The sequence below is a fragment of the Pseudorasbora parva genome, chromosome 8, assembly GCF_024679245.1.
Source record: "Pseudorasbora parva isolate DD20220531a chromosome 8, ASM2467924v1, whole genome shotgun sequence".
Classification (NCBI taxonomy): Eukaryota; Metazoa; Chordata; class Actinopteri; order Cypriniformes; family Gobionidae; genus Pseudorasbora; species Pseudorasbora parva.
Genome location: NC_090179.1, coordinates 18,638,009 through 18,664,900, shown reverse-complemented (window position 1 = coordinate 18,664,900; position 26,892 = coordinate 18,638,009). Strand labels below are relative to the sequence as shown.

Genomic DNA, 26,892 nt, shown 5'->3' with positions numbered 1-26,892 from the left:
GTTTATCCTTTAACCTACCCATACAACCACACCTGTCCCTAACTTTACCCTTAAACGTACCCATACGCCACACCTGACCCTAACTTTACCCTTAAACTTACCCATACCACCACACCTGACCCTAACTTTACCCTTAAACTTACCCACACCACCACACCTGTCCCTAACCTTACCCTTAAACTTACCCATACCACCACACCTGACCCTAACTTTACCCTTAAACTTACCCACACCACCACACCTGTCCCTAACTTTACCCTTAAACTTACCCATATGCCACACCTGACCCTAACTTTACCCTTAAACTTACCCATACCACCACACCTGTCCCTAACTTTACCCTTAAACTTACCCATATGCCACACCTGACCCTAACTTTACCCTTAAACTTACCCATACCACCACACCTGTCCATAACTTTACCGTGAATCTTACCCATACCACCACACCTGTCCCCAGCTTTACCAATATCCCACCTCAATATCAGCAAAAATGTTTTGCAATACAATATGAACACAATAAGGGCACGGCACTTATGTTTTGATGTGAATATATATATATATATATATATATATATATATATATATATATATATATATATATATATATATATATATATATATATATATATATATATATGTATATATATATATATATATATATATATATATATATATATATATATATATATATATATATATATATATATATATATATATGTATATATATATATATATATATGTATATATATATATATATATATATATATATATATATATATACATATATATATATATATAATTTTTTTTATTTATTCAATCTGTGTCTGTATTGTAGATGTGATGTGGACACCCCTCCTTCCTGCTTTGTAAAAATGTATTCAGTTTAAAGGGCCTCCTGTTTAAGGACTGCATTAGGTATGCAGGTATGTGTCACTATCTACACCATCATTTTGTCATTGTCGACTTGTATGTTCTTTGACCTCTGATGTACTGGCAAAAGCGGCCGGATCAGTTTGAACGCAAGTGCCAAGGGGGCATTAGATCAATGACTGTGGAGCTGTGTAATTACTAATAAATATGAGCAAAAAAAGGTTATTTTTATGTAAATAATAACTGTTAACAAAACGTGTCCAGTCACAATTTAATAAAATTTTTTAATTTTATGAAATTAAACAAGCACACATAGATCAGTCAAATCTTCTCAAATATTTTTTTTATTTCAATTAATAGCAATAAGGCATCAAAAAGAACCCATCGCACTGGGGAAACATTAGTATTCGCCAATCTCTGTCTATTTACAGTTTCAAACCAGGACAATGCAGCGGCTGTATCGAGGCACTGCCAGTCTTCGCTCTTTGTGTTTTGATGGACAAAAGTGAAAGTCCCTGTTTCACGCATCCCAACGGTTGTGGTTAAGTAAGTTTATATTATAATTTCCTCTAGAAACAGGACATAAAGGGATAGCTCCCCCAAAAATGAAAATTTGATGTTTATCTGCTTACCCCCAGGGCATCCACGTTGTAGGAGTCTTTGTTTCTTCAGTAAAACACAAATGAAGATTTTTAACTCCAACCGTTGCGGTGTGCCAGTCATATAATTTTAGAGTACGAGAGATATGAGAGTAAAAAAGAAACATATACATATGAATCCATATTAAACCCTGCGGCTCGTGACGAAACATTGATGCCTTAAGATTAGAAACGAGCGGTTTGTGTGAGAAACCAAACAGTATTTATATAATTTTTACCTCAAATACAATACTATGTACAAAAGCCACAAGTGCGTGATGACTTCCGGCAAGTGAGGTTAAATGCACACGATATGGCGTATCTCAATGACCCTGTCCCAAATGGCACCCTAAACCCTCATGGTCTTCTTCTGAGTCCACACTTTCACATCGTAATGCCGGTTTGACTGCCGGGAAGAAGTCTACTGCGTTACCCACACCAGTGCGGTCTCTGCAGAAGTGTGAATCGAGGGCGCATAGCAGCTCACAAGCACCCTTCTTTAAGCTTAAGTGATGAATGGGACTTAATGACTTACGCAGCGGCCATTGTAAGTCCAAAAGACCAAAAGTGCACAGAAGTGTGCCATTTGAGACAGGGCCAATGGGATACAAGCAGTGGAAGTGATCTCTTGCATGTATCTCTACGCCCTATCATGTAATCTTCATTTGTGTTCTACTGAAGAAACAAAGATACCTACATCTTGGATGCACTGGGGGTATGCATATGATCAGATTAGGTAAGCGGATCAAATTTTCATTTTGGGGTAATCTATCCCTTTAAAAAGCAATTGCAAGGTCAATTACTTGTCACAAGGAACCACTCCATTTTTATGTTACAACATTACAAAAAGTGCGACAGCGTAACTGCAATTCACACATCTTACCAATTCACTATGGCACCCTGTGCTCTCTAACCAAAACCGACAATGTGTAACAAAAACCAGCAGTCAAGAACTTAATCTGATGCTCTGTTACATTTTGTGAATATGGCTCTTTATGGGCTGTCACCTCTCACTTGAACCCAGTTCACACAGTTGACGCTGTTCTAAAGCTCTCTTGCTACACTATACTTTCATTTTCACTGTGAAAAACATTGCAGAGCAAAGAGGATACCAGCCAACGTGCTGACAGACATGACAGAGCAGGTTATGATGTAAATTGTATTATTAAATTAAAACAATAAATCCCATTTTTTCTTTCTTTAATGTGGTGTGATGGATTAGTGCCTCAGTTTAAGCGAAGCGGAAGCCCACTTGAACTGTGACCATCTCTTTCTCTTTAATACACTGTAAAAAAATCCAACTCACCAAATTTAGGCTAATGATTGTTTTAATTAACTGAACAATTAAATGCAAAAAAGTTGCCTAAACCAGTAAAACGAAGTTGGTTCATCAGTTGTTGGACCAACTTAGTAGTAATTGTAAATTTGATTTGTAATTGCAAGTTAACAAGCATACAAGTTGCAACAAGTTAACAATGCATTCTGGGTGCATCATGCAAAACTCATCCATGGCTCCCTGCATGCATTGCGGCATGAAGCATGTCACCGTTGTTGAGGTTCATAGGCTGATTCTAGATATCTGTGGGAGTACATCTCAGAGGAGGACAAAGTGCTTAATGTACAATCGGTTTTAAAGCTTTTTCAGCTTTTTTGATTATAACTGTGCTGGATCTTTTTTAGAATCACAATAAAACAAAGTTAATAGTATATTGCTCATATTAAACTTATAAAATCATAAAACTCATAAAGTCATAAAATCAGTGAATTAACCACTATACAATTATTAAATTATTATTCAGCAGCCAGAGAAACACTAACATTAAAAAGTCATCAAACTGCCAAACTAAAGAAAACACTAATCACCATGATGGTGACATAAAAAAAAATCAACTCAAAATAAAAATAAAAAAACGATAAAAACTCAATCAGCGGAACAAAAGATCTTAAATTTGGAGACATGTGACCTTACCTAGTTAATGGAGTTGCGTGAATTACATTGTGTATTTTTGTTAAATTCAAAAAGGCTGTGCAGCAGTTTGTCAACTTTTCTTTTTTTTACAGTGTACTAGTTATAGAATTTAATAAACACGAATGAACATCTGAGTATATGATGAAAGATACAGTAGGCCACAACTGACTGAAATGCTCCATGTATCTCATGTAATCGTGCAATTGGTGTTTCAACAGTCAGTAAAACAGCACATGATAATAAATAACACGCGAGTTGTATTCACGTTGAGGCTTACATTTCCTTCGCGGTCACCTTTGATTAAAAAAATGGCACTCTTGGACGAGCTTCACTATAATTTTGAGAGCAAAGTCAGACAGAAAGATTATTATTCAATGATGACTCAAAAATGAGCAATTGTGGTTGTGGTTTTATTTATTTAATTTGATTAATTATGTATTGGCCTTTTCAGCTTCTGCATAATTCTGACACTGACCTCTAGGGACCCCATAACACAACTAGAAAGACAGAGAAGCTCCACAACTATGTAAGAATAGGCCTTTCCTTGGTATAAAATGCCACATTTCTAGTTTCCGTTATTTGCACATCATTACCTGATAAAGATCTGCAGCCTCCACTGCAGTGACTGATAAGAGGATTTCACTTAATTTGCACACCTTCACTTTCACTTTTTTCTTCATGGAATTGTTCTTATCTTGTGAGTTGCATTCATTTAGCAAAATATGATTATATATGATCAGTGTGGGTACTGGAAGATGCATGTGCTCGCTGAGGTATATTCAGAGAGGTGAGATGATGATAAAAGAGGTGAATCTTTTTTGTTTTTTTGTGAGTTTCACTTGTGGCCAGAGTGACAGCTACCTCTGCATCTCAACTTCCCTTTCATGTAAAACTGGCTCTTTTCCATAAGATGATATTTTGAGATTTATGGTATGGAACATGGGAAAGAGTGGGCAGTTGCACCAAAAAAGGGCACAAAAAGTGTTCAGACAAAATTAGTAAATAATAAAAATTTCCACTATTCATTACCAGTTCTTCTATTAAGCTTATTAATCTTGTCATGTTCAAAAAACAAAAACACACACAAGTGCTTGATTACCTCACTCTCATGACAAATCTTATTAGATTGAGAAAAGGGTAACACATTAGTTTAGGGTCTAGTTCTCATTATTAGTTGCCTATTAGCATGCTTATTACTAGCATATTGGCTGTTTATTAGTACTTATGAAGCACATATTTATGCCACATTCTATATCCATCTCTATATTCTACATCCCTTAAACCTACCCAACTTATCAACTACCTTATAAACTATTAATAAGCAGTAATTAGGCATTTGAAACAAAAGTTGTAGTTAATAGTTAGTTAATAGTAAGAATTGGACCCTAATCTAAAGTGACCAAAAACATGTGATGTAGGATTTGCTTTGAAACAGTATTCTCTCAAAAACTGCTAGTAAATTCATTATTACTCATTAAATAGTTATAAATAAACAATTACAAGTGAAAAGAAACTGAAATATTTTCTTGTAAAACATATTCTAATAATCATTGTTTTATTTACAACTTAGAAAAATTATTTTTAAAGTGAGCTGGACATTAGTTACAGTAACATTTAATGTCCCCATCATATTTTAATGCATTGGATAAAATATTAAAAGTACAATTTGAAGTTTCTGAAATATGGAAATGAGCTTTGCTCTACAGTATCTATTAAGTGAACAATGAGGCTTTGAAAGGTTGTGATGGACAAATAAGTCAACAGCACAGATGCACTTGATTTCTAGAAAAAATGGTGAACGAGAGGAAGAAGGAAAAAAAGGCCAATCACAGATGTCTGAGATGTAAGGGGAGGGGCTGGCTTGAGTTTAGAGGTGGCCTTGCTATGTCTCACCCACATGTAGGCTTGCACTGGTCGATGACACCTCTGGTTGAGGTCGCAATGCGCGTTAATGCGTCTCTGTTGACTTGCTCGCGGCAGGACGCAGCCTCCACCTTGAGCTCATAGGTACGTCTTTGAAAGTTTCTGTGAGTCAGGCACTTCTTCTTTTCCAACGTCTAGAGTCATCGTGCTGTTTTTCATCTTGTCTGCTGTTTCTCTACATCTTCCCCTCCCCCATCACCAAGTGCCTTGCTTTCTATATCTGGAAAAACATCTTTTGATAACAAAAGCATCCGTGCAAGTGTCTGATTGTGTGTTGAGGTCTTTTCTGACTGCAGGCCCGGAGAGGATGTGTCACTGTAGACAGGTTTTCCCCTGTTACTCATGGGCCTCTTTCTCTCTCTTTGTCGCTTTATGTTGGTCTGACCGATGCACTTTTGCAGGTTTCTAAAGTTATCACCTGCATTTGACGTTCTGGTGTACGAACTATAGGTGCTTCTCTACAAGTGACTTTTTTTGTCGATAGCACTCATCAATCGTTGTGGCCTGGTCCAATGCCTGTTGTTGGACAGTAGTTTTGACATCTGATATACCGTAATTTCGTAATTTCAACGGTCCAATGAAGGTAAGGTTTCAGTTTAGTGATGGGACAGAGCGTAACCTGCGTGTCACATTCAGACATTCACGGGCCTGCACAGCAGGTAAGTCAATTGCTCACTGCATTGCCGCAGAATTCGCAGTCATTTTAGTAAAAAATTGCATCGCAATTACACAGCATTTTCTTCAGTTTCATTCCTCTTATTCTCACACTCAAAAGAGAATTCAACTAGGGCTTTAGAAGTGGGCGAAGAAAGAATAGGAACTGGTGAGGTATCGTTCGCTGTGATGCTCTTTGTTTACCGTACAAAAGCTACATAGCTTTTAGAAATAATTTAGAAAAACCTTAAGTTATTGGTCTTTCAATATGCAAATCATTTAGACGAGCATAGCAACGACTTTCTGCACCTGTGGCCTGTTTCTTGGTAGTTGCTAAAGATATCACGATAATTGTAGAAAATACAGTAAAGCATGAAACGGTTCATGATATTTTTTACTATTTGAGATTTTATATGCTTAGCATATTCCATTTGCTTAACATACAGTATATAACTAGATCTTCTTTTTTTCTAATCAGCTTGGATTATATGTTTATTATATTTATAATTATTATATTTGTGCGACTTTTGAAAAAGCAAAACTTTAAGCAAGGAATGCACTTATAATACAACACACTAGACTAGTTAATATTGTTGCATAAAATTGGACTCATCAGACTTTTTCCCAGAAAACAATGGTACACACACAAGCTAATGCTACAAATGAAGCTGCAAAGGGCCACAGAGGTCGTCTTTTCTGTTTTATTCTCTGTTAAAGGTACCGCTTACCCAAAAAAATCTGTAATTATTTACTCATACCCTCATGTCATACCAAACTTTGTATGACATGTGAAAAATATCAGAAAATTCAGTAAATTGGAGACTGATGTTCTTTAACGATCTTTTTTTGTGTTCTGTTGAAGAAAAGAAATCATACCGTTTTGAAACGGCGTAATATTTTTTATTTTGGGGTGAACTATCCCTTTAAATAGGCTAATTTAGGTTCCAGAACACCTCATTTGTGTTAAAGAGCATTGTTAACTACGCATTTTGAGTGCTTAAACCACATCAGGTAATTTGGACAGTTATGAAAAATAAATATCTTGCACGCATCTGTTTGGTAAATGTTTTACGATATTATTGTTGGGTTGTTTCGGTTGTTCTTTCATGCTTTGCTGAGTGCATGTGATGTGTGTGTGTGTGTCTCACTTTTAGCCAGTTTAGCATCAATTCTAGTAATTAGAGCATTGAGCATCGTCATCTCAGTACAATATGTTCCACAATCCGTCACCGTTGCGTCTGCGCTGAGGGGGAGTGATCGTATCAGCAAGTTTTTGCAGGCATTCTTCTTTGACTTTCTTTTGTGCGCAATTGTGAGATTGATAACGAAAACAGGCAATGCGTCGTGTGGATATTGCAGATTGCGATACTTGCGTCTCAACCCTTATTGTATATTCCAGAATGGTCATGTTATTTGGAGTGTCATTCTCTGCACGCACTACAAGATCGAGTATCGAAATTGTCCACTTTCTGCGAAATTGTGAGGAATAAGCACAAGGCTGCGATGTAGGCCTACTGTAATCAAATGCTCCACCAGACACCACATCACACTGCTACTACAGTAGATGCATATCTAAACCGACCTACTGTATGGCTTTGATACTGTTGTTGTTGATCAAACAAACTTGAACTCTTACGAGTCTCAGCGTACCGGCATTAGTCAGAGTTTCACATTCTGGAGAGGTCTGTGGCTTCATCGCAAAGCTCCTCAACAGAATTTCAAAGGTGATGCAAAATTTGAAAGGCCCTTGCCGTCTGACATGACCAGACATGTCCGCCTCCACTCTGTGCCATACCCAGACAATGCAATTCTAGTTCATGGGTGAATGTATTGCGAGATAGAAATGATTAAACATTGCTAGAGTTTCATTTTGTGAATTAGTTTGTCTGCCTGATGGCTGAAAGTAGGTTAGAGGTGTTGTGACGCTGATGAGTTCAGGAAAAAAACCGTACTGATTCCTCTGAATATGTCTTTCACAATCTCTGTGAAATGTAAAGTTTATTTACCTCTTCGGGCTTATCTATGTTTCACTCTTTCTTTCGGTATGTATGGCTGAAAACCTTCACTATGAAAGGTTTGATTAATCCTTGGCTGCTTGTAAAATGGCTATTATACTGGTTATTGTCCAATATATGACTGTTAAATGTCTAGAGATTGATATCTTGTACACTCTAGCACACTGTAAAAAATAATTGTTAGTTTTACTTATAAAAGTAAGTAACCTGGTTGCCTTAAAATTTTGAGTTTATTGAAATTAAAAATTTGAGTTGATATAATGAAGGAAATCGGTTTAATAAATAGAAACTATAATAGTGTATGAACCACATAAAAATGTGCTTAATCATGAAAATAGCATAATCTGGCATGTTTCACTGCATCATCGCAAATAAAAATCACACCATTACCCAATATGCTTACAAAATCTTTCAATAATATTTGAATGAATGTTGTCAATTCTCAAAAACGTTCATTGTATTAACTCAATTTTTTAATTTCAATGAACTCAAACTTTTAAGGCAAACAGGTAACTTATTTTTTACAGTGCATGTGCCCTAAAATTCTCTAATAAATGGGCAAAAATATCTATGACAAAACAGGTTATTTGATTTGAGCAAACTAGATTTTTAAAAATAGCTAATTGATGTGAGTTGGGGTGGGGGCATACATAAATAAATTGATGAATCAATATGTCATATCCATTCAAGTTAATAAATATATATATATAAATAACTAAAAGCCAATTGAATTTGTATCAAAGTTTGCAAATTGAGTTTGTATCAGATTGAAAAAATATATATATATAATCAATTGCACTCATGGCCAGTTGTACTTAAATATCTTGTTGTATACAGCAACAAATATGTAATTTATATAATCTACTGATTTTCATGATTCCTTTTTTTCACGTCAACTATGATTCCTTTGAAAAACTTAACCTTATGTTTCCCCCCTCCCTTTCCAAAGGCTGACATGAAATTTCACAGCTCGACATCATACCTGATCGTCTCACTTCAGCCTCCCCTTTGACTCTTTGAAGATGATCCGCATTCATAACCCCCACCACGTTCCGTTTCTGCACCAGACGGAGCAGCTCCGCCAGGCCGGGACTCTTTGTGACACACTTCTCACCGCAGAGGGCCTTTCATTTAAAGCACACGCTCTGATCCTAGCGCTGGCGAGCAAACGACTCAAGCGTCAGTTAACAGATCAGCACGGTCCAGGTCCGGGGTACTGCTGCGATATAGAAAGCATATCTCCCCACACACTCAAGCAAATCTTGGACTATGTGTACAGCGAATCGGTGGAGGTGCCCAAAGATGACCTGGAAGAGCTGCTGAGGGGCGCCGAGTACCTGGAAGTGGAGTCTTTGGTGGTACAGTGTCAAGCACAACTTAATAGTCCAGATTCCCCAACTAAGACAGACACAAAAGTGGTAAAGTCACTCCAAGATGACAAAACATACAAGCAGACCGAGTTGTCCAAAAGAAGTCACCTTGATGTTTTTTTAGAAGAAGAACATTCTTCCACAGACCAGAGATCGGTCCGTGATCCACACAATAAAAGTTCTCCTGTGTCTCCTAAGCCTCCCATGTTCTCCAGAGAACCCATCATCTCCTCAAGCAGCCCATCTCCAACCCCTCGCTTCTGCTGGCCCCCGGTCAGCCCGTCTCGTAGCATGGTGTTAAACTGTAGAGATTTTATGACCTTCCACTCCCTCCGAGCGTACCCGTACCCCACACCCATGTACCCCATCCTGCACCGCTCGCTCCAGCCACAGGTCTCCTCCTCACTTATGGGTTACACGGGGTTGATTCACCCCTATCACCCTCTCATACACTCTCCTCAGCTGACCCATGGCAGTCCCTTTGTTTCGGGTCTAAAAGGAAAAAACACCTCTATCAGTACAGCTTTAACAGAGTCTGTGTCAGAAGACCAAGAGAGGTAAGAAACTACACGTAAATGACACTTAAAAATGTTATTGGTTTGATCATCTGAGTTTGGTGAACTAGAAAAAAAAGGCTAAATGGTAGTCATTTTTTTTCTTGATTTTGACTATTAATAATCTATTTTTGGTCACATTTTATATTAGGTGTTCTTTACCACTATGTACTTATATATATATACACACAATATAGTTATTGTGTTCATATGGTGTACGTTTAGGGACAGGTTTGGTGGTATTGGTAGGTTTAAAAGTGGGTTAAGCAGTTAGGGAATGCTTGGCAGATTAATTATAGATGTAATTACAGAAATTATTTTCAGCTGTAATAACATGCAGGTATTTATTTATACAATGTTAGTAAATGGTCGGTAGTTAAAGACGCCTAATATAAAGCGGGACCCTATTTTTTATATTTATATCAAAGCCAGATACATAAATTGATGAATGGATATAATCAATGAATAAATAAATCAATAACTAAAAGCCAATAAATAAATTGAGTTTGTTTAGCACGTCACATTGATCAGAGAGAGGTGGTTTAAAAAACTTTAAGATGCTTTCTATCTAATGCAGTGATATATGTTTAATGGGTGGCTTAAAAGTTTACCTAAAAATTTGACTTCTGTCATCATTTATTCCCCTTAATGTTATTATAAACCTACCAAGTCAATGCCATTTGATCATATTTTTGTCTGTACAATGAAAACTGTTTGGATACCAACATCCTTCCAAATATATTCTTTAGAAGAAAGTAAATTATACAGAGTTGCCATGAAGGTGAGTAAATAATAAAAGAAAAATTTGTTTTGGGTGACCTATCTTGGGTGACTTAATAAACATTACAATAAACATGTACGATAAACATTTAATAACATTTGAACACTAAGAAACTATATATATATATATTTTTTTTTTTTTTTTTTTTTTTTTACAGTAGTAGGACAGTAGTCCAGTGTCCATAGTCGTTTTCAGGGAGAAGTCCAGGGTTATAAAACATCTGGGTACTGTCAGCACGGTAAAAGAAATCCCTTTTTTATAACGATATTTTCGACAGGAAGCCACATTATAGTCAGCTAATTTTGGCGGAACACCATTAGCCTGGTAAACACATTTTTCCACCAATGCAACTACACATTTACCCTCATAACCAAAGCAAACACCACAGAATCTGACCTTGTTTACTTTAACATTTAAAAAAAGGACTGGTTTACTATGCTATATTATACTGATTCTGGAACTGAAGTCACACCAGGTGTTGAAGAAGATCACGGTTGCTCGAAATCGACTTTTATCCTGATTTTTTTAAATATAAAATTCAAAATAATGTTTACAATATTTTGACTCAACTTTTTGAATCGTTCACAAGTGCACTGCTTTTTCTTTTTAGATCAAATAATCATCATCAAAAATAGTATTTGATCAAAAATATATCTATAATATTATTCTTTGACATGCCTTTAGAAACAAATTCAATCAAGCATATCAAACTTTTCAAAGGCTCTCTTTCTGTACTTTCCAACAGACACATTTTCCCCAACCAGCCCCCTGTTCCACCTACATGAAGAGTCTTTCTGCAGGCTCCATTAAAATTAGGGGAACTAATAACAGCCTCTGGTTCAGTGGCAGCAGAATAACCGTTTAATGAAGATAATTATGTTATAACGATAATTATGGATTGTGTTATGATATATTATTATGATGAAACACTTTGGGGTATGAATAATACAGACCCCACTTTAAATTAGGTGGCCTTAAGTACTATGTACTTACATCAAAAATAAGTAGAATGTGCATACTGTGTTCAAATTGCATTGCAAAGCACTTTTGCTGATATTGAGCTGGGGTACGGGTATAGTTAGGGACAAATGTGGTGATATGGGTAAGTCTAAGGGTAGGGTAAGGTGTAAGGGAAGTGCCAACTGTGTAATTACAAATGTAATACAGATATTAATTACAGACGTAATTACATGCAGGTATTTTTAAAATGTAAGTACTGTGTAAAAACATGTATGTACACAATAAGTGCATTGTATCAAATGATTAATTACAATGTTAGTACATAGTAGTTAAGGCCACCTAATATAAAGTGGGTCCATAATAGATATTGTTATGCTAATTATATAGATCTGTCAGTCACTATTTTAAGTGTTTGAGCCAGTATAAAAGCACCATGTGCACTAAATACTGGATATGTCGTTGGAGTGTTTTGGAAAACAACACCTACAATCAAGGCCGAAACTGAGGGGAGCCCCCCAATTCTCCCCGAATTTACAGATAGCAAACATGAAAGTAAGCCATCTCCACCCTCAGAGCAGGTTGTTCTATTTCAGGCTCATTTTTAGTCCAAGGCTGTTCCACTCCCTAATTTGCCACACACACAAACAGGGGCCCCATTAAGACGGAGATCTGTATGCCTGTTTTGCTCAATGTGAGTGTAAAATTGAAACGCATGCAAACGATGCATGCACATCCATCGAAACAGTACAAACCACCCACTCACCAGTTTTCATGATTAAACATCCAGAATAATGTCCATTTCTGAAGGCCTTTAATACGTAAGGTAATAGGGTTACTTTGTATATTTTGGAGAGCATTTTATTATTATTTTGGCTCTAAATATTTGAATCGGATATGAAATCGGATGATCTTTTCTTCATGCTGTAGATGCGCTGCAGGTTGCTTTACTCTGGCAGAGGAAACCATTGTCTGCTTGCATTGTTTCCTGCTACCTGAGCAGAAAACCTTTGTTCCTACAGTTTTTGGTCGTGTTTTAGACAGAAGGAACTGATGTAAGTCTAAATTGATGTTCTTAATCGTTTGATAAAACGGGTTTGAAATGCATTTTAATGGCAGTTTGCCGCCTTGTGACTGCATGTGTCAGAACGCGCCGCTTTGTTCGTAAATGTCCTCTTCCTATTCTTCACACCTATTCGTTTCATATTATATTTACACTTGCAGTACAAAACGTGTATTACAAAGTCAATTTTTGTAAAATAAAGAAGTAGTGAAGAAAGTCATACCTGAGTATATTTGTGTTTGTCTAAAGAACTACTATTAAGCAAAAGCATTTAGATCAAAAGGTTTGTAAGACTGTGAGAAATCAGTCACTGGTAATGCATTTCCTCCTAAATAATGTCACAAATGTGATATCACACCAAACCAAACGGAGAGTATCAGCAGTAACACCTGAAAGCGTGTGGGTTTCTTACTGACCTTTACCTGCTTGATTAGCTGTGGTCTAGCTAAAACACTTCAATGTGTGGAAAGGCAGCTCTAGACGTGCAAATGAAGATGCAGGTGTTAGTTGACCAGATCAACGAGTGCTAAAACATTTTTTTTAAAACACCAGCGGAAAATGCAGTGACTCAGTTATTTGATGATGAATGAAAAAAGTACAAAAGGCTAATGTCTATAGTTATGCATGGAAAATATGGATATCTTTGATTAAGTGTTAACATGACAACATTTTCCACAGGAAGCCAAAGGTTCAAGAGGAGAGGGGGATATGCTGCAGACACTGCGGTAAGCTGGCCCTGGAAAACCCCTGGAGGTCAACCACTGGCTCATCAACCTCAGGTAATATGTTGTACAAATGCACAGAAATGGATCGAGAGTAAATGTACCCGCTCTTATCTGCACAGAATAAAGAAGGCATTTAGATACTCATGTAGAAGTTGCAGATTTTGCCTTGGATGCATTGACATGTTAAGTAGTTCAGAGGAATGGATGCCCGCAACAGGATGTAAATGTTGTGTGTCTCTCAAAGAGCTGAAAGCAATTTAAAGTAGAGACGGTGGCCGTGCCTCCCTTCCTCTGACTGCAGTAAAAGAACGGATCGTAGACTGTGGAAAAAAATTACAGCATCTTTTGAAATGCAAAATGAATTCATGTATCTATTTGTTGAACTCCTGTGAAATCTTTCCTATTAAATGGTTTATATTTTATTTTGCATACATGTACATTTATGCATTTAAAAAACAGGAGAAAAAAAATTGGACTCACACGCGGGTTACGTTTCGAGCAAAACAGGCTCGTCGCCTGATTTATTTTTTTCCATATTTTGGAGTTTTGGTGTGCAGACTTTTTCAATTTGTATTTCTTTAGCTAAGCACCCACACTTGAGCATATGTTTGCTGGTGATGTGCGTGCTTTGTTTCTGTTTCCATTTATGCATTTAGCAGATGCTTTCATCCAAAGCGACTTTCGACAGAGAAACAAAAGCAGTTCAGGAAAGGGCCAACAAGATTTAACGGCCAATAACACAAACTTTATTCACTCTTAGAAGAAAATGCTCTATATAGAACCTGCGTTATGTCAGAGTTTCATATAAAGAACCTCCTTGGGATCATTTTATGGATTTAGTATTATTGAATTATTTTTGTAAGAAAACAATAAAAACAGATCATAAAGTTTTTACTGAATACGTGTTCATAACAAAACATGTTTTATGCAATAATTTTAACATTAAAATTTTAATTTCTCCCAATATAGAATATTTTTTGGCATAAAGTGTTCTTCAGTCAAGAACTCTATAGGGTTCTATATTGAAAATTTCTTCTGAAAGTTAAACGCAAGATTGTGAAACAAAGCAGTGTAGTGGTGAAATGCAAAGTATTTTTTATTTCTTATTTAAAGGGTTAGTTCACCCAAAAATGAAATTTATGTCATTAAAGGTGAGGTAAGTGCTATCTGGTAACCGTTATTGGTATTTCAAATCACCAAAACAAACACGCCCCTAACTCCAAAAGGGTCACACATACGCATCAACAGCTATTAGCAGAATCTCTGTGTATCTAATCCAGGTCGAATATTCAATGAAAAAGTCATCCCATCTATCACAACAACACAAACCGTTCTTGTGAACAACTCGATAGTACACGAGCAAGACAGTCCAGCGAACGACATATTACAATTATGACAAGATTAGAGTCATAGTGATCACAAAAACACACACAAACCGTTCTCATGAAGAACTCGATTGTATACGAGCAAGACAGTTCAACTAACGAACATATTACAATTATGACAAGATTAGAGTTACAGCGATCACAAAAACACACACAAACCATTCTCATGAACAACTCAATAGTACACGAGCACACAGTCCAGCTAACGACATATTACAATTATGACAAGATTAGAGTCATAGCGATCACAAAAACACACACAATCCGTTCTCATGAACAACTCGATAGTACACAAGCACACAGTCCAGCTAACGACATATTACAATTATGACAAGATTAGAGTCATAGCGATCACAAAATCATAAACTGTTCTCATGAACAACTCTATAGCACGAGCCGACAGTCCAACTAATGACATATTACAATTATGACAAGATTAGAGATAACGATCAAACTGTTCTCATAAACAACTCTATAGAACATAAGCACGACAATCCAGCTAACGACATATTACAATTATGACTGGATAAGGGTTATATAGATCATGAAAAGAGTAAGCAAACATATATTAGGAGTATAGTCTCTTACTTGTCGGAGACATTGTGTGAGCTGATGCTTGAAGCACGCAGTGAGGAGATTTAGATGCTCCATACAGTGTGGAAATGAACGGGTCTTTATCATCGCTGAAGTGAGACACGATCGCAAATGGACTAACAAGCGAACATGACACACGAGCATAGTCAAGCAGCATATATTAGACTAGTTCTCGGCTAATGTCCGTCATGTGTGACTTGTGTGTTTTGAATAATAGTTTTTTGTTATTTTTGGACCAAAATGTATTTTCGATGCTTCAAGAGATTCTAATTAACCCACTTATGTCACATATGGACTACTTTGATGATGTTTTTATTCCCTTCCTGGACATGGACAGTATAGTGTGCATACACTTGCATATGCTCTCGGACTAAATATAAAATATCTTAAACTAATTTCATCACACAGCATCTCAAATGTAAGTTTGATCATTCTGAAAGTCTGTCATCAAAATGATTTTATACAATGATCTCCCAGAAGTGTCTTACACGATTGTATTCCCAAACACCAGGCATCTGATCGCAAGATAACACAACAGCGCGTATTGTCTATCGTGTAGGAAAAAAGAGCCATAATGGCTTCTCCGATTACAGCAACTTAAGTTTTTATTACAGATATTTAGTCAGTTTCCCAGGAAATTACGATTTTGCTCTCTTAAACAAATCGGATGGAAACAAATGTTTTATCTGCAGTGTTACAATATTGCGTAACTTCATAAAAAGTAACAAATTATGTCACTTGGTAACTTTTTTAAGAAAAGTAATGCATTGTTACTTTTGCATCACTTTTCTCATTTGGGCAAAAAAGTTTTATAACAAAAAAGTTGAACACTGCAATATTCCAGTTTAGCAATATTGCTTTAAGTTAAATTCAGACTTTGTGTCTAACCGGACAGTAGCTATGTTTCCATTCAAACACCACCACACACTTCTAGTGGACCTTAAGTAATGATTGAGAGGCATTATTTTCGTATGAAAAAATTAAATAATAATCCTGCAAAATTCTATAAAAAAAAAATAAGAAATGTCAGTATTAGAGTAGGCTAGTTTTCCTCAAAATCAATAAAAACAGTGAAATGCAAACTCCAACTATTACACAAACCTTCAATAATTATATGTTAATATATAATATCTTTATAATATAATATATAATATATTTTCTTTTTTTACTTGCAAGCCACCGCAAGCCATTTTTAAATAATGGGCACACTTTCATAGCCCCCAAGTATATTTTGTAATATATATGAATATATCAAAAGAAAGAACATAGCCTTTGCTTTTAAACAACACCAACATTTTATTTTAGCTGCATGCATTCCTTTATCAACATTTGAAAGTGTAAGTTTCATTTTTTTTTTTTAAGTAACATTTTGAGCAAAAAGCTGAGAATTTTTTTTTTTTTTTTTTTTTTTTTTGCAAAAGGCTTTATCCAGATCTGGTTCAGAACAATGATCAAAACATAGATGGAGTAGATGCTTCACAGTCCTACTTTGTGGATTTGAATTTTCATTTGGTAATGTTTGGCAGTTTTGATGTATATGCTGTTATAAGCTTACATATTCTATCGCTTGTTTCTACTTCTTCACTTGTGTTTTGATCCAGAGATTCAGTACTCTTCCAGAAGATAGCGTCATAGCGCCCCCTACCGCATAACAGTGAAAACATAGAAAGCTTAAAATTTGTGCAGTAAAATATCCAAAAACCACTAGGCCAGTGTCCACACAGTGTGTGAAAAAAAGTTCAGTTGAACAAAGTTCACCTCAAAGTTTAGGCTGTGAGGTGAAGACCACATGTCCCAAGATTCTGCAATCAAACTTGGCGTCATCAAACTATGCCTTTGTTTTGAATATGTAACCTCTTGTGGATGAAAAAGTTACATAGTGCACCTTAAAAATAAATATATATATATATATATATATATATATATATATATATATATATATATATATATATATATATATATATATATATATATATATATATATATATATATATATATATATAATCTGGATTCTATTGTTGATCACTTGACATGATCCAGGATTGTTAGGTTCTTTAAAGCTCAACCCGGAGTTGCTGTCCGTAACATGTCCGTAAACTCAAACCTACTCAGGAGTTGCTTATTTAATGTGTAAACATGATTAAAGTGCATCGTTTTAACCAAAGGTGATACTTAAAGTCTGTTCCAGCCACTGCTACCTTTTTTTTTTTTTTTACGATCTGGCATCTGGTATGAAGAATAGACTCTAGGTGAGAAAAAGTAGAGCAAACCTAAAATACTGCATTACTTTACACTAAAAGTAACAATTAGTTACTTTTAAAAGTAACTTTCCCTAACACTGCAAGTAATACACTTGCTTTTATAATTTATTTAATATTATAAAACTGATTCAGACCTTTTTTTGGTTATCAGACAGTAGTGCTATGCGCTACACTTGTGGTTAATCTGCTAGCACAAATGTGTCAATGTGAAGGGAAATTACTTCATACATCAGAAAAAAGAAAAAAAATTCACATTCACACCAGTTGGTTAAATGTTCATGAAAGTAAAGTTAGTTCTGAGAAACACTCCTGCAGCATATGTTTTCAGGTGGAGCTTGCCATCTAATTCCATAACATTCCTGCATTTAAGCAAATTTAGTGCCCAGATACTATTTAGGAGTCACTGTGTATTAGTAACAATAGTGGTTGTGCTTTGTCCTAGTTCACATAGAGTTCTCATTTACAAAGGCAGAACCAAATGACCCCTTACCTGCTAAACCGGGGTGCAAAGCTGCATGCGAAAGAGAAAACTGTGGCTTCTGAATCGTGGTGCATCAGCACAGTCATGTGGTTGATCGGCTCTGTGCTCCACGGCGGTTTAAATACAGTACCTAACAAAGTGTTGACTTGTGCTTTTTTCATCCAAACTGGGGTTAGAGCGCTTTTAATGTGTGCGAGCATGTGTGCACGCCGGAGCATTTTGGGGTGAGAACGATAGTAACAACTTTTTATGAGATGTTATCCTTAAGAGACTATGTAATTTAGAATATTCAGTGTGTGGGTAGTTTTAGTTTAAAGGGGTGGTTCCGTGTTTTTTTTTTCTAGGCTTTGTTGTTTATGGGGTGCAGTATAATACTTAATACTTATATAATACTTAATTCTTAAGTCTTAATACTTCTTTACTCGTTTATTTCCTGCTTCTATGAAGCCCATCCCTCCGAAAAACGCAATGGTCTTAGATTGGTTAGATGGCCAAATGTAGTTTCATGTATTTTTATTGGCTGAAATGCCAAGCACAGGTTGTCCGGAAACGCCACGCCCCTTACCATTACGGGCAGAAGTCACATCTGCGGTGACTAGCAAGGGTTTATGATGTCACCAACCCGGGAAGAAGCTCGCTGTAGTCCAAACCGGCCGTTTTTGTAGGCAAAAAACTGCCATAACTTTAAAAGACAATATCTCCGTTTGCTTTGAACTTTCAGCTTTGTAACTTTGCAGATACTGTTTATGCTCAAGCAGCAACATTACACACTAACTAAAGTTAAAAAAGTGAAATCGCATGCAACCACCCCTTTAAAATAAATATAAATGTATATTTCTATGAATCAAAAGATAAAGTGTATTTTATGTAATGCTTTTTTACACAAGTTTTTTATCATATTCTAATGTATTCTCTTATTGATTCGTCTAATAATGATTAAAAAGTCGTTTTTGGAAGAAATCCTGAAATATAAGATTGTCACATTTTCTTTAACTTCCATGAAAAAACCTAAAAATGTGCTTTATATGACTCATTCAACCTGACAACATTAGGTTGCGCCAACTCAACTCACGTCATTTTTAAAGCCGTTTCCCAACTGCGTTTGGCTTTTGTTAAAATGCTTCCGATCATTTTGATCACCAGTTTAAAGAACGGTCGGGCACATTGTACGATGTCGCCTTTTCAAGCAGAGAACTTGTGCTGTAACGGCGCAGGTTTCTGCAGCATATGTTACTGCGCTCGCTGCATCCTGGGTTAGTGCTGTGTGGGTATGTGGGAATGTGTGGGTGTTTATATATGTGTGAATAAAATGACTGTCATGTGCACGTATGTTTGCTTTTGTTTCACATGACTTTTGCATTTGAGTTTTTTTTTTCAGAATGCTCTGAAGCGTAAGCTTACACAACCTTGCAAGTGTCCATTTGATTGTCTTAAACGCTCTCTTAGTGAATATAAAGACAGAAAGTGTTAACCATGCTTTTTTCACACTTTGAGCTGTACAGGGGAGGATGTGGTGTGTGTGTGTGTGTGCGTGTGTGTGTGTGTGTATGTATGTATGTATGAGTGTGTGTGTGTGTGTGTGTGTGTGTGTGTGGACAGGGAGAGCTATAAACTAGGCCGCACACCAAGTTGCCACAGGATGTGTTTATCTAAAATTGGGCCCCTCGGCTGCGCACTACCAAAGCTCAGATGTCAATTAATTTTTGACCATAAATCACTTTTAATCTTGCCATTTTTACATTTGACATAAAATAAACAAAAGATTGGTTTATTATTATATGCACAGAACTTGATATTTACCAGCAAGTTATTGTTTTGAATTCTTTCTGATGAAGATCCGTTAACAAGCAGCCATTTTTGACAAGTCAGACATTACAAAGATATGTTTGTATTAATCATCATTTGTACATTTAATACCATTTAAATTGTATTGTCTTTAACTGATATTAGTAACATCAATTATATATAAGGTGAGTTCCTCATCTGTTCATTTAAACATGAAAATTAAGAGAAAGTTATATGATTACAGAAAACAAAAAATGCATTTATGATAAAAAGAAAGGTAAAAGGTATTCTACAGTGTTTTGTTTACACACGTTTCATGTAGTTACTATAGCAATTACTGTAAATTGTGCTCAATTGCATGCAACTAACCTAATCCAAACCCTAACCCTATAGTAAGTACATGTAGTTTATTACTATTACTCAGTACTTAAATATATAATTTTACTGTAACATAATAAAATAAAGTGTAAATGAAAGTCTGATAGATGAAAATCATCTTCTGCATTTTCAAATGTCCATTACAAATTATATTATCATCACAGCAATTAGAGGGAACTGAAAATCACACTTTGATTTATTCGTTTTTGGTTTGTCCATTTTAGGATGAGCATTTTAAACAGATCTTGAGATGAAAAGGAATAAGAATGAGTATGAAATGCACAGAAGCCCCGAAAGGCCATGCATTATTCTTTAGTCATTTTTTTTTTTCTTGTAAGAAAGTAGTGCAACAAATTTCTCTGGCCAGCTGCAAACCATCGGTTTCTGTCAAATGTCGTGCAGACATCTCATGTTGACTGGAAATAAGACTGACCACATGTTGAGAATCACTAGCATCGATAACACTGATAAAGGTCTTCTTGTCAAGTCATTTGGAGTGGTCCAAATGAAAACGAAGTCTAAAGGTAGTGAAACACTCAAGATGCTCAACCTGCGAATGTTCCTGCTGCTTGAGATCTGCTGTCATTAAAACAAAAGAAGGACAATCCACATAGCCCACTAATAAATGTCTAAAAGTGTGAAAATCAGCTCACTCAAACTGCGGGGATGGTAATATAAATTAAAATGTGAATGTTTGTATTAAATTACAAAATGTAGATGCAGACTTTGGTGTATATTTCTATTATTATACATGTTCTAAGTGGATTATTTAAGTAATAAACTAGCTAAAGTATTTTGGTAACACTTTCCTATATTGGTCAATGTTAGTTAATGTATTATGCAAATACATTACTGTATTTATTAAAGTTTATGTTAGTTAATAAAATACAACTCTTCATTGTTACAATAGTTCATGTTAGCTCAGGTTCATTAAAAAGTATTAACATAAACCACAACTTGGTTTTAATCATGTATTAGTAAACATTTAAATTAACATTAAGATTTATCAAATGCTTTAGAAGTATTTTTTCATTGTTTGTTCATTTGTGTAATGTTAACAAATGAAACCTTATTTAAATGTGTTACCATTATTTTTATATTAAGTCTCCTTTCACTTTCACACGTGGTTAACTGGTGTTTTAACAGGATGGAACAATCATCAGCAGTAGCGCATTAGACAACACCTGGACTAATTTATACTCATTTAACCAAATATGAGGGGCCATAGAGCTGACCAGCGTCAGACCAAATATAACCCTGCTTTCTCACCAAGCGCTGCAACTTTTTTTGCCTCAGTGACCATGATGATGTGCTGAGAGCTTTAGTCGAAAGGTCACTATTTATATCACATGCATAGACATAAGGCATATCTTTAAACTGAACACTTACTCTATCATTTCATCGTTTGGGGTCAGTCACATTATCATAGTTTGTTTGGAAAGAAACAAATACCTTTCTTCAGCGAGGATGCACTGTTAAACAATTTGTTATTTCAACTTGTTCTTTACATTTTAATTTTAGTCAACTCAAATATACAAGTTTTCAGACTTAATTTAAAAACATGTATTATAATTTCATTATAACATTTATGAATCTAAATCAAATTAAATACAATTTCAATGAAAAATTCACAACTGTACAAAAAGTACAGTAAAAAGTACTGTACTTTAAGGTAACTTTATCTTTAACTTTATTTGAAGGTGTCTTTGTTATATTAATAAATATACATTTAATTACAGAGTAACATTAAGTAACATGTGCTTATTATAGGGTTAGGATTAGGGTTTGGTTATGTTTGGTTTAGCTGCATGTAGTTGCGCATATTGTATAGTTATTACTTCATGTAATGTAACTGACTATGTAAAATAAAGTGCTCCCATTTTTTTATGCCTTAAAAACTGGTAAATGCTCTGAAGATTTGTATATCTAAACGGAGTCAAAAAAATATGACTCTTCAAACCTTTGCCTGTGGTTTTCTTGTGAAATGAATCTGCATTCAAATGAGGTTCACTGATAACAGAGAAGTGTTCTATTTATAGTACACTTGTTCTCCAGTTATTCACCTACTGTTGTTATCTCATCGCCCGTTGGCAGGTTCGGGGGAGATGGCGTTCAGATGTAAGTTCTGTGGCCGAGGTGGACGGGACAGGCGATCTCTGCGCTCACTCAGGAGGGGCGTCGGGGGAGAGAAGCCTTACCAGTGCAAACAGTGTAGCAAGAGGTTCAGCCTTAAACACCAGCTGGACACACATCACCGGGTTCACACAGGTACAACCAAACTTTAACCTCATGAGCAGAGCCTTCCTCCAGAGTTTGAGCTTGGAGGTTTCTAGTGATCCTGAAGATTGGCTGGTTCAGGTGCGTTTAATTGTGGCTGAAGCTGAACTCTGCTGGGAGGTGGCGCTATAGCAGCAGGGTTGGATAAACCTCATTTCGATAAAGATTTCACTTTCTGAGGAAGCGAACATTGTGTTTCACTGTATGACGATTGCAGATCTAATCTTCATACAGTGAAACACAGTGTTATTTTAGATTTTTATTTTAGATTCTAGTATTTTCTTTTTTTAAGGCATTTTTTTTTTATATCATGTTAGCCTATATGTGCTATTCTGGGTCTTTTGGATCTCAAATTACATTTTCTGAAGTAAAAAATAAAATAACAAATGCCCTTCATCTAAATGGCATGAGACTCCAGAGACCCCAGACAATCTAATGTGATTTTGCAGCATAATGTTTTTTATTTTATTTAAATTTTATACAAATCACTCACTTTATTAACGTTTTTACTCCTGCATTGTTTGGGGGATTTAAGATATTTTTTGCATTTAAATAAATAAATAAATAAATAAATAAATAAATAAATAAATAAATAAATAAATAAATAAATAAATAAATGTAATAGCATGAATGGGGAAATAAAATTTAAAAAAAGGTAAAATGTAAAAAAAAAATTGTTTAAATTTGTCACATAAAAATACTAAATCATACGGAACATAAGTGAAGTGGTAACCCTGTAGCACATTCACAATGTGGAAAAGTTATACACACATACACTGACAAAAAAAATCAACCATAGACAGCTTTTTTTTACATAATTTGTCAAAAAAGTGTATGTAAGACTGTGGCCAAAACTGGTACTGCAATCACTTTTAAATGACTGTAGAGTCATCCCTCTCCATCTCCCCCCTGACTCGAGGTAGCCAGATAGGCTGCAGGATCCAGCAGGAATGTTTATAGCTGTAGCTATGATAACTAGAGCAGATCTGGCAACCCGGATGCTGAAACTCTACTGACTTTGTGATTGGTCGATAGGTGGAGGGCGGAGCTTCAGGCCAAAACACAACATGACACCATCAACATCCGTTGAGGGTTAACATGATTTCTTAAAGGAACTGTATGTAAGAAATGTATTTCAATGAATCATAAAAAGGCCCTCATATGTCACTGGACATTAAGAAATTATTAACATTATTTGATAATTTCAAATACTAATATCACTGACAACAGTAGTCCGGCCAGGATATTGTCATTAAAAAGTTGTTGTTGCAGCCCTCAACTGACGTTGATGTTGTCATGTTGTGTTTTGGCCTGAAGCTCCACCCTCCACCTATCTACTAATCACAAAGTCAGTAGTGTTTCGGCATCCAGGTTGCCAGATCTGCTCTAGTTACCACAGCGGCAGCTACAAACGCTCCTGCTGATCCTGCAGTTGATCTGGCAAACTCAAGTCAGGGTGGAGGGGGAGAAAGGATACACCTGCAGTACCAGTTTTGGCCACAATCTTACATACACTTCCTTTAATGTCTAGTGACATATCAGGGCCATTTTACGATTAATTAAAATACACTTCATACATACAGTACCTTTAAAGGGCAATACCAGCAATCTTCCATTAAACCATGGCACATTGTCCATGTTATCTCCATTAATGAAAGTGAGTAAATTTTACATAATGGTTTAAATGTATTTACATAAATGTTAAATCCCCCAACACTGCACACATGTAGAGTAAAATATTAATAAAGGGAGTGATTACATTAGTTTTTTTACAGTATTATGTTGCAAAATCACATTTAATTGTGTGGGGTCTCTGCAGACCCCAAAAGCCTGAGTATACATCCCAAATAAATAGTGCACAAGGGTTAAAATTTCTCTCGTCTCTCTTACAGGTGAGAAACCATTTGAGTGTCGGCTTTGCGGCCAGCGTTCACGTGACTATTCGGCTATGATCAAGCACCTGCGCACTCACGGCGGCGCCACACCCTACCAGTGCACCATGTGTCTGGAGTTTTGTAGCAGCCTGGCAGCCATGCAGAAACACCTGAAGAGTCATCCCTCGCAGGACTTCCCTCCGGACTGGAACCTGAGCAGCACATACCTGTACAACTGCCACACTTGAAATACTGGACATTTGAATCCAGGGAAGTAAAGTGTGTAGATATGGAGCATTTATTACAGTTATGTTATTTTAAATACTTTTATACATTTTTGAAACAATTTTACAAATATGATAATATATATTTAATTTACATACAGTGAACATTAATGCCAATGATGGATGTTTTCTTTGAAGACGTCTAGTTATTGCACCCACCCGTTGAGATTAAGTATATACAATTTGCCAATGCTTATTTTCTCTGTGAAATATCAATCATCACAATAGCTGGTGAGCTGGTAAAATCTGAAACATTTATATAACTCACTATGTGATCTATTTACACAATGCATGCAATCTTTTAATAAAAGCATTATGATTAAAGCAGAAAGAGTTTTTTTTTTTTTTTATGTTTCAATGTCTGGAATTATGCAAAATAACCTGAAAGCTTGTGAAGCCTATATTCTAAATTCTAAATCGAATTGAAACTTTTCCAAGCAGCTGATTTGTTCCCTTAGCGGACCACTCTGTGCGATTGATCTGTTTGTTCTACCTTATGCATAAACTATGCATGTCCTTTCCGAACCAATTTGACATTTTCCCAGCCCTTTACCTTAACAAACGTGTTGCATAACACAGGAGAGTGAACCTTATTGGTTCTTGCTGAAGCTCAAATGTGCTGCGTAACACAAGAATGAACCTCATTGGTTCTCGAGGAAGCTCAAATGGGTTGCGTAACATGAGAATGAACCTCAATGGTTTTAGAGAAAGCTCAAATGTGCTGCGTAACACGAGAATGAACCTCATTGGTTCTTGAGCAAGCTCAAATGTGCTGTGTAACACGAGAATGAACCTCATTGGTTCTTGCTGAAGCTCAAACATGCTGCGTAACATGAGAATGAACCTCATTGGTTCTTGCTGAAGCTCAAACATGCTGCGTAACATGAGAATGAACCTCATTGGTTCTTGCTGAAGCTCAAATGTGCTGCATAACATGAGAATGAACGTCATTTGTTCTCGAGGAAGCTCAAATGTGCTGCGTAACACGAGAATGAACCTCATTGGTTCTTGCTGAAGCTCAAATGTGCTGCATAACATGAGAATGAACGTCATTGGCACGCCAAGCAAACATACTTGAGATTTCGTTTATCATAACTGATTTTTGAGTTGATGAAAGTTTATGTGAATAAAAGCCTTAATTAAATATATTCATCATATAAAGTGATATTTATTAACTTTTTAAAGTGTCAAAGAATCAGTTGAGTATCTGTCAATGAAGAAACAGAAATTTCTCTGATTTTATTAAAATATCATCATTTGTGTTTCAAAGATGATCGTAAGTCTTACAGGTTTGGATTGGAACAACATGAGGGCGAGGAAATTATGACAGAATTTTCAATTATTAGAACACGTTTTAAAACGAGAGGTGACCGAGCCTTCTGTGTAGTGGCTCCAAGGCTCTGGAACTCTCTTCCATTAGCCTTGAGAGCTTTTAAAAAACACCTTAAGACGCATCTTTTTAGACAAGCATTAGCAATTATGGTTTTGTATGTTTGTGTGTATTTATGTATATTTGTATGTTATGTGTATGTGTATATCTTTTATGTGTATATTTTAATTTTGTAAAGCACTTTGTGACCTTTTGTCTGTGAAACGTGCTATAGAAATAAAGCTTACTTACTTACTTACTTACTTATTACAGGTTTTAAATAAAAACAAACAAAAATGCTTTAAATGCTGAAAGAGCAAAGCTATTTTAATTGCCATTAATGGTGAAAGATGCTTAATGGTGTAGTTGCGGCATCAACCAGCAGGGGCTGCCAAGCAGGTCAACTTAAAGAGAAAAGTTAGTCTTTCAACTGGCAAAACATTGCTGCGACAACTGGTTGAATGTGGGACCTCTTAGTTGGTGATCCTTTACCGTTAGAACAGCACCCTTTATATTATCATATCTTACAGCAACTCATTTCACAAAACATTGTGAACACGAAACAAAACATTTCACAACACAGGGGCCAAATACACTATAACTTAGGAATATACAATAAAATATCAGAATAGTATGGAAATACACTGAAAACATGGTTCCAAGTTATTCACAAAACAGTATCG

General features: G+C 35.8%; 2 protein-coding genes across 4 annotated transcripts in view; both read left to right on the top strand.

Annotated features, from left to right (window-relative positions):
* Positions 1–26,892, top strand: part of hspb6 (heat shock protein, alpha-crystallin-related, b6) — a 177,471-nt gene that overhangs the window by 49,560 nt on the left and 101,019 nt on the right. The window lies entirely within an intron of this gene.
* zbtb32 (zinc finger and BTB domain containing 32) lies at positions 847–25,159 on the top strand. 3 transcript variants are annotated; one of them, XM_067451640.1, is made up of 5 exons: positions 847–925; positions 9,021–9,998; positions 13,475–13,575; positions 22,500–22,673; positions 24,575–25,159. In XM_067451640.1, exons 2-5 carry the CDS (start codon positions 9,094–9,096, stop codon positions 24,802–24,804), a joined length of 1,410 nt encoding a protein of 469 aa, XP_067307741.1. In that variant the 5' UTR covers positions 847–925; positions 9,021–9,093; the 3' UTR covers positions 24,805–25,159. The 3 variants fall into 3 exon arrangements, with proteins under 3 accessions (XP_067307741.1, XP_067307739.1, XP_067307742.1); XM_067451638.1 differs by lacking the exon at positions 847–925 and adding an exon at positions 5,385–5,486; XM_067451641.1 differs by lacking the exon at positions 847–925 and adding an exon at positions 5,960–6,061.

Bases quoted from the DNA above. Each gene is read 5' to 3' on its own strand.
- zbtb32 (XM_067451640.1), top strand. From the start codon at position 9,094: ATGATCCGCATTCATAACCCCCACCACGTTCCGTTTCTGCACCAGACG. The intron at 9,999-13,474 runs GTAAGAAACTAC...CATTTTCCACAG, and splicing joins GTGTCAGAAGACCAAGAGAG to GAAGCCAAAGGTTCAAGAGG. The intron at 22,674-24,574 runs GTACAACCAAAC...TCTCTCTTACAG, and splicing joins ACATCACCGGGTTCACACAG to GTGAGAAACCATTTGAGTGT.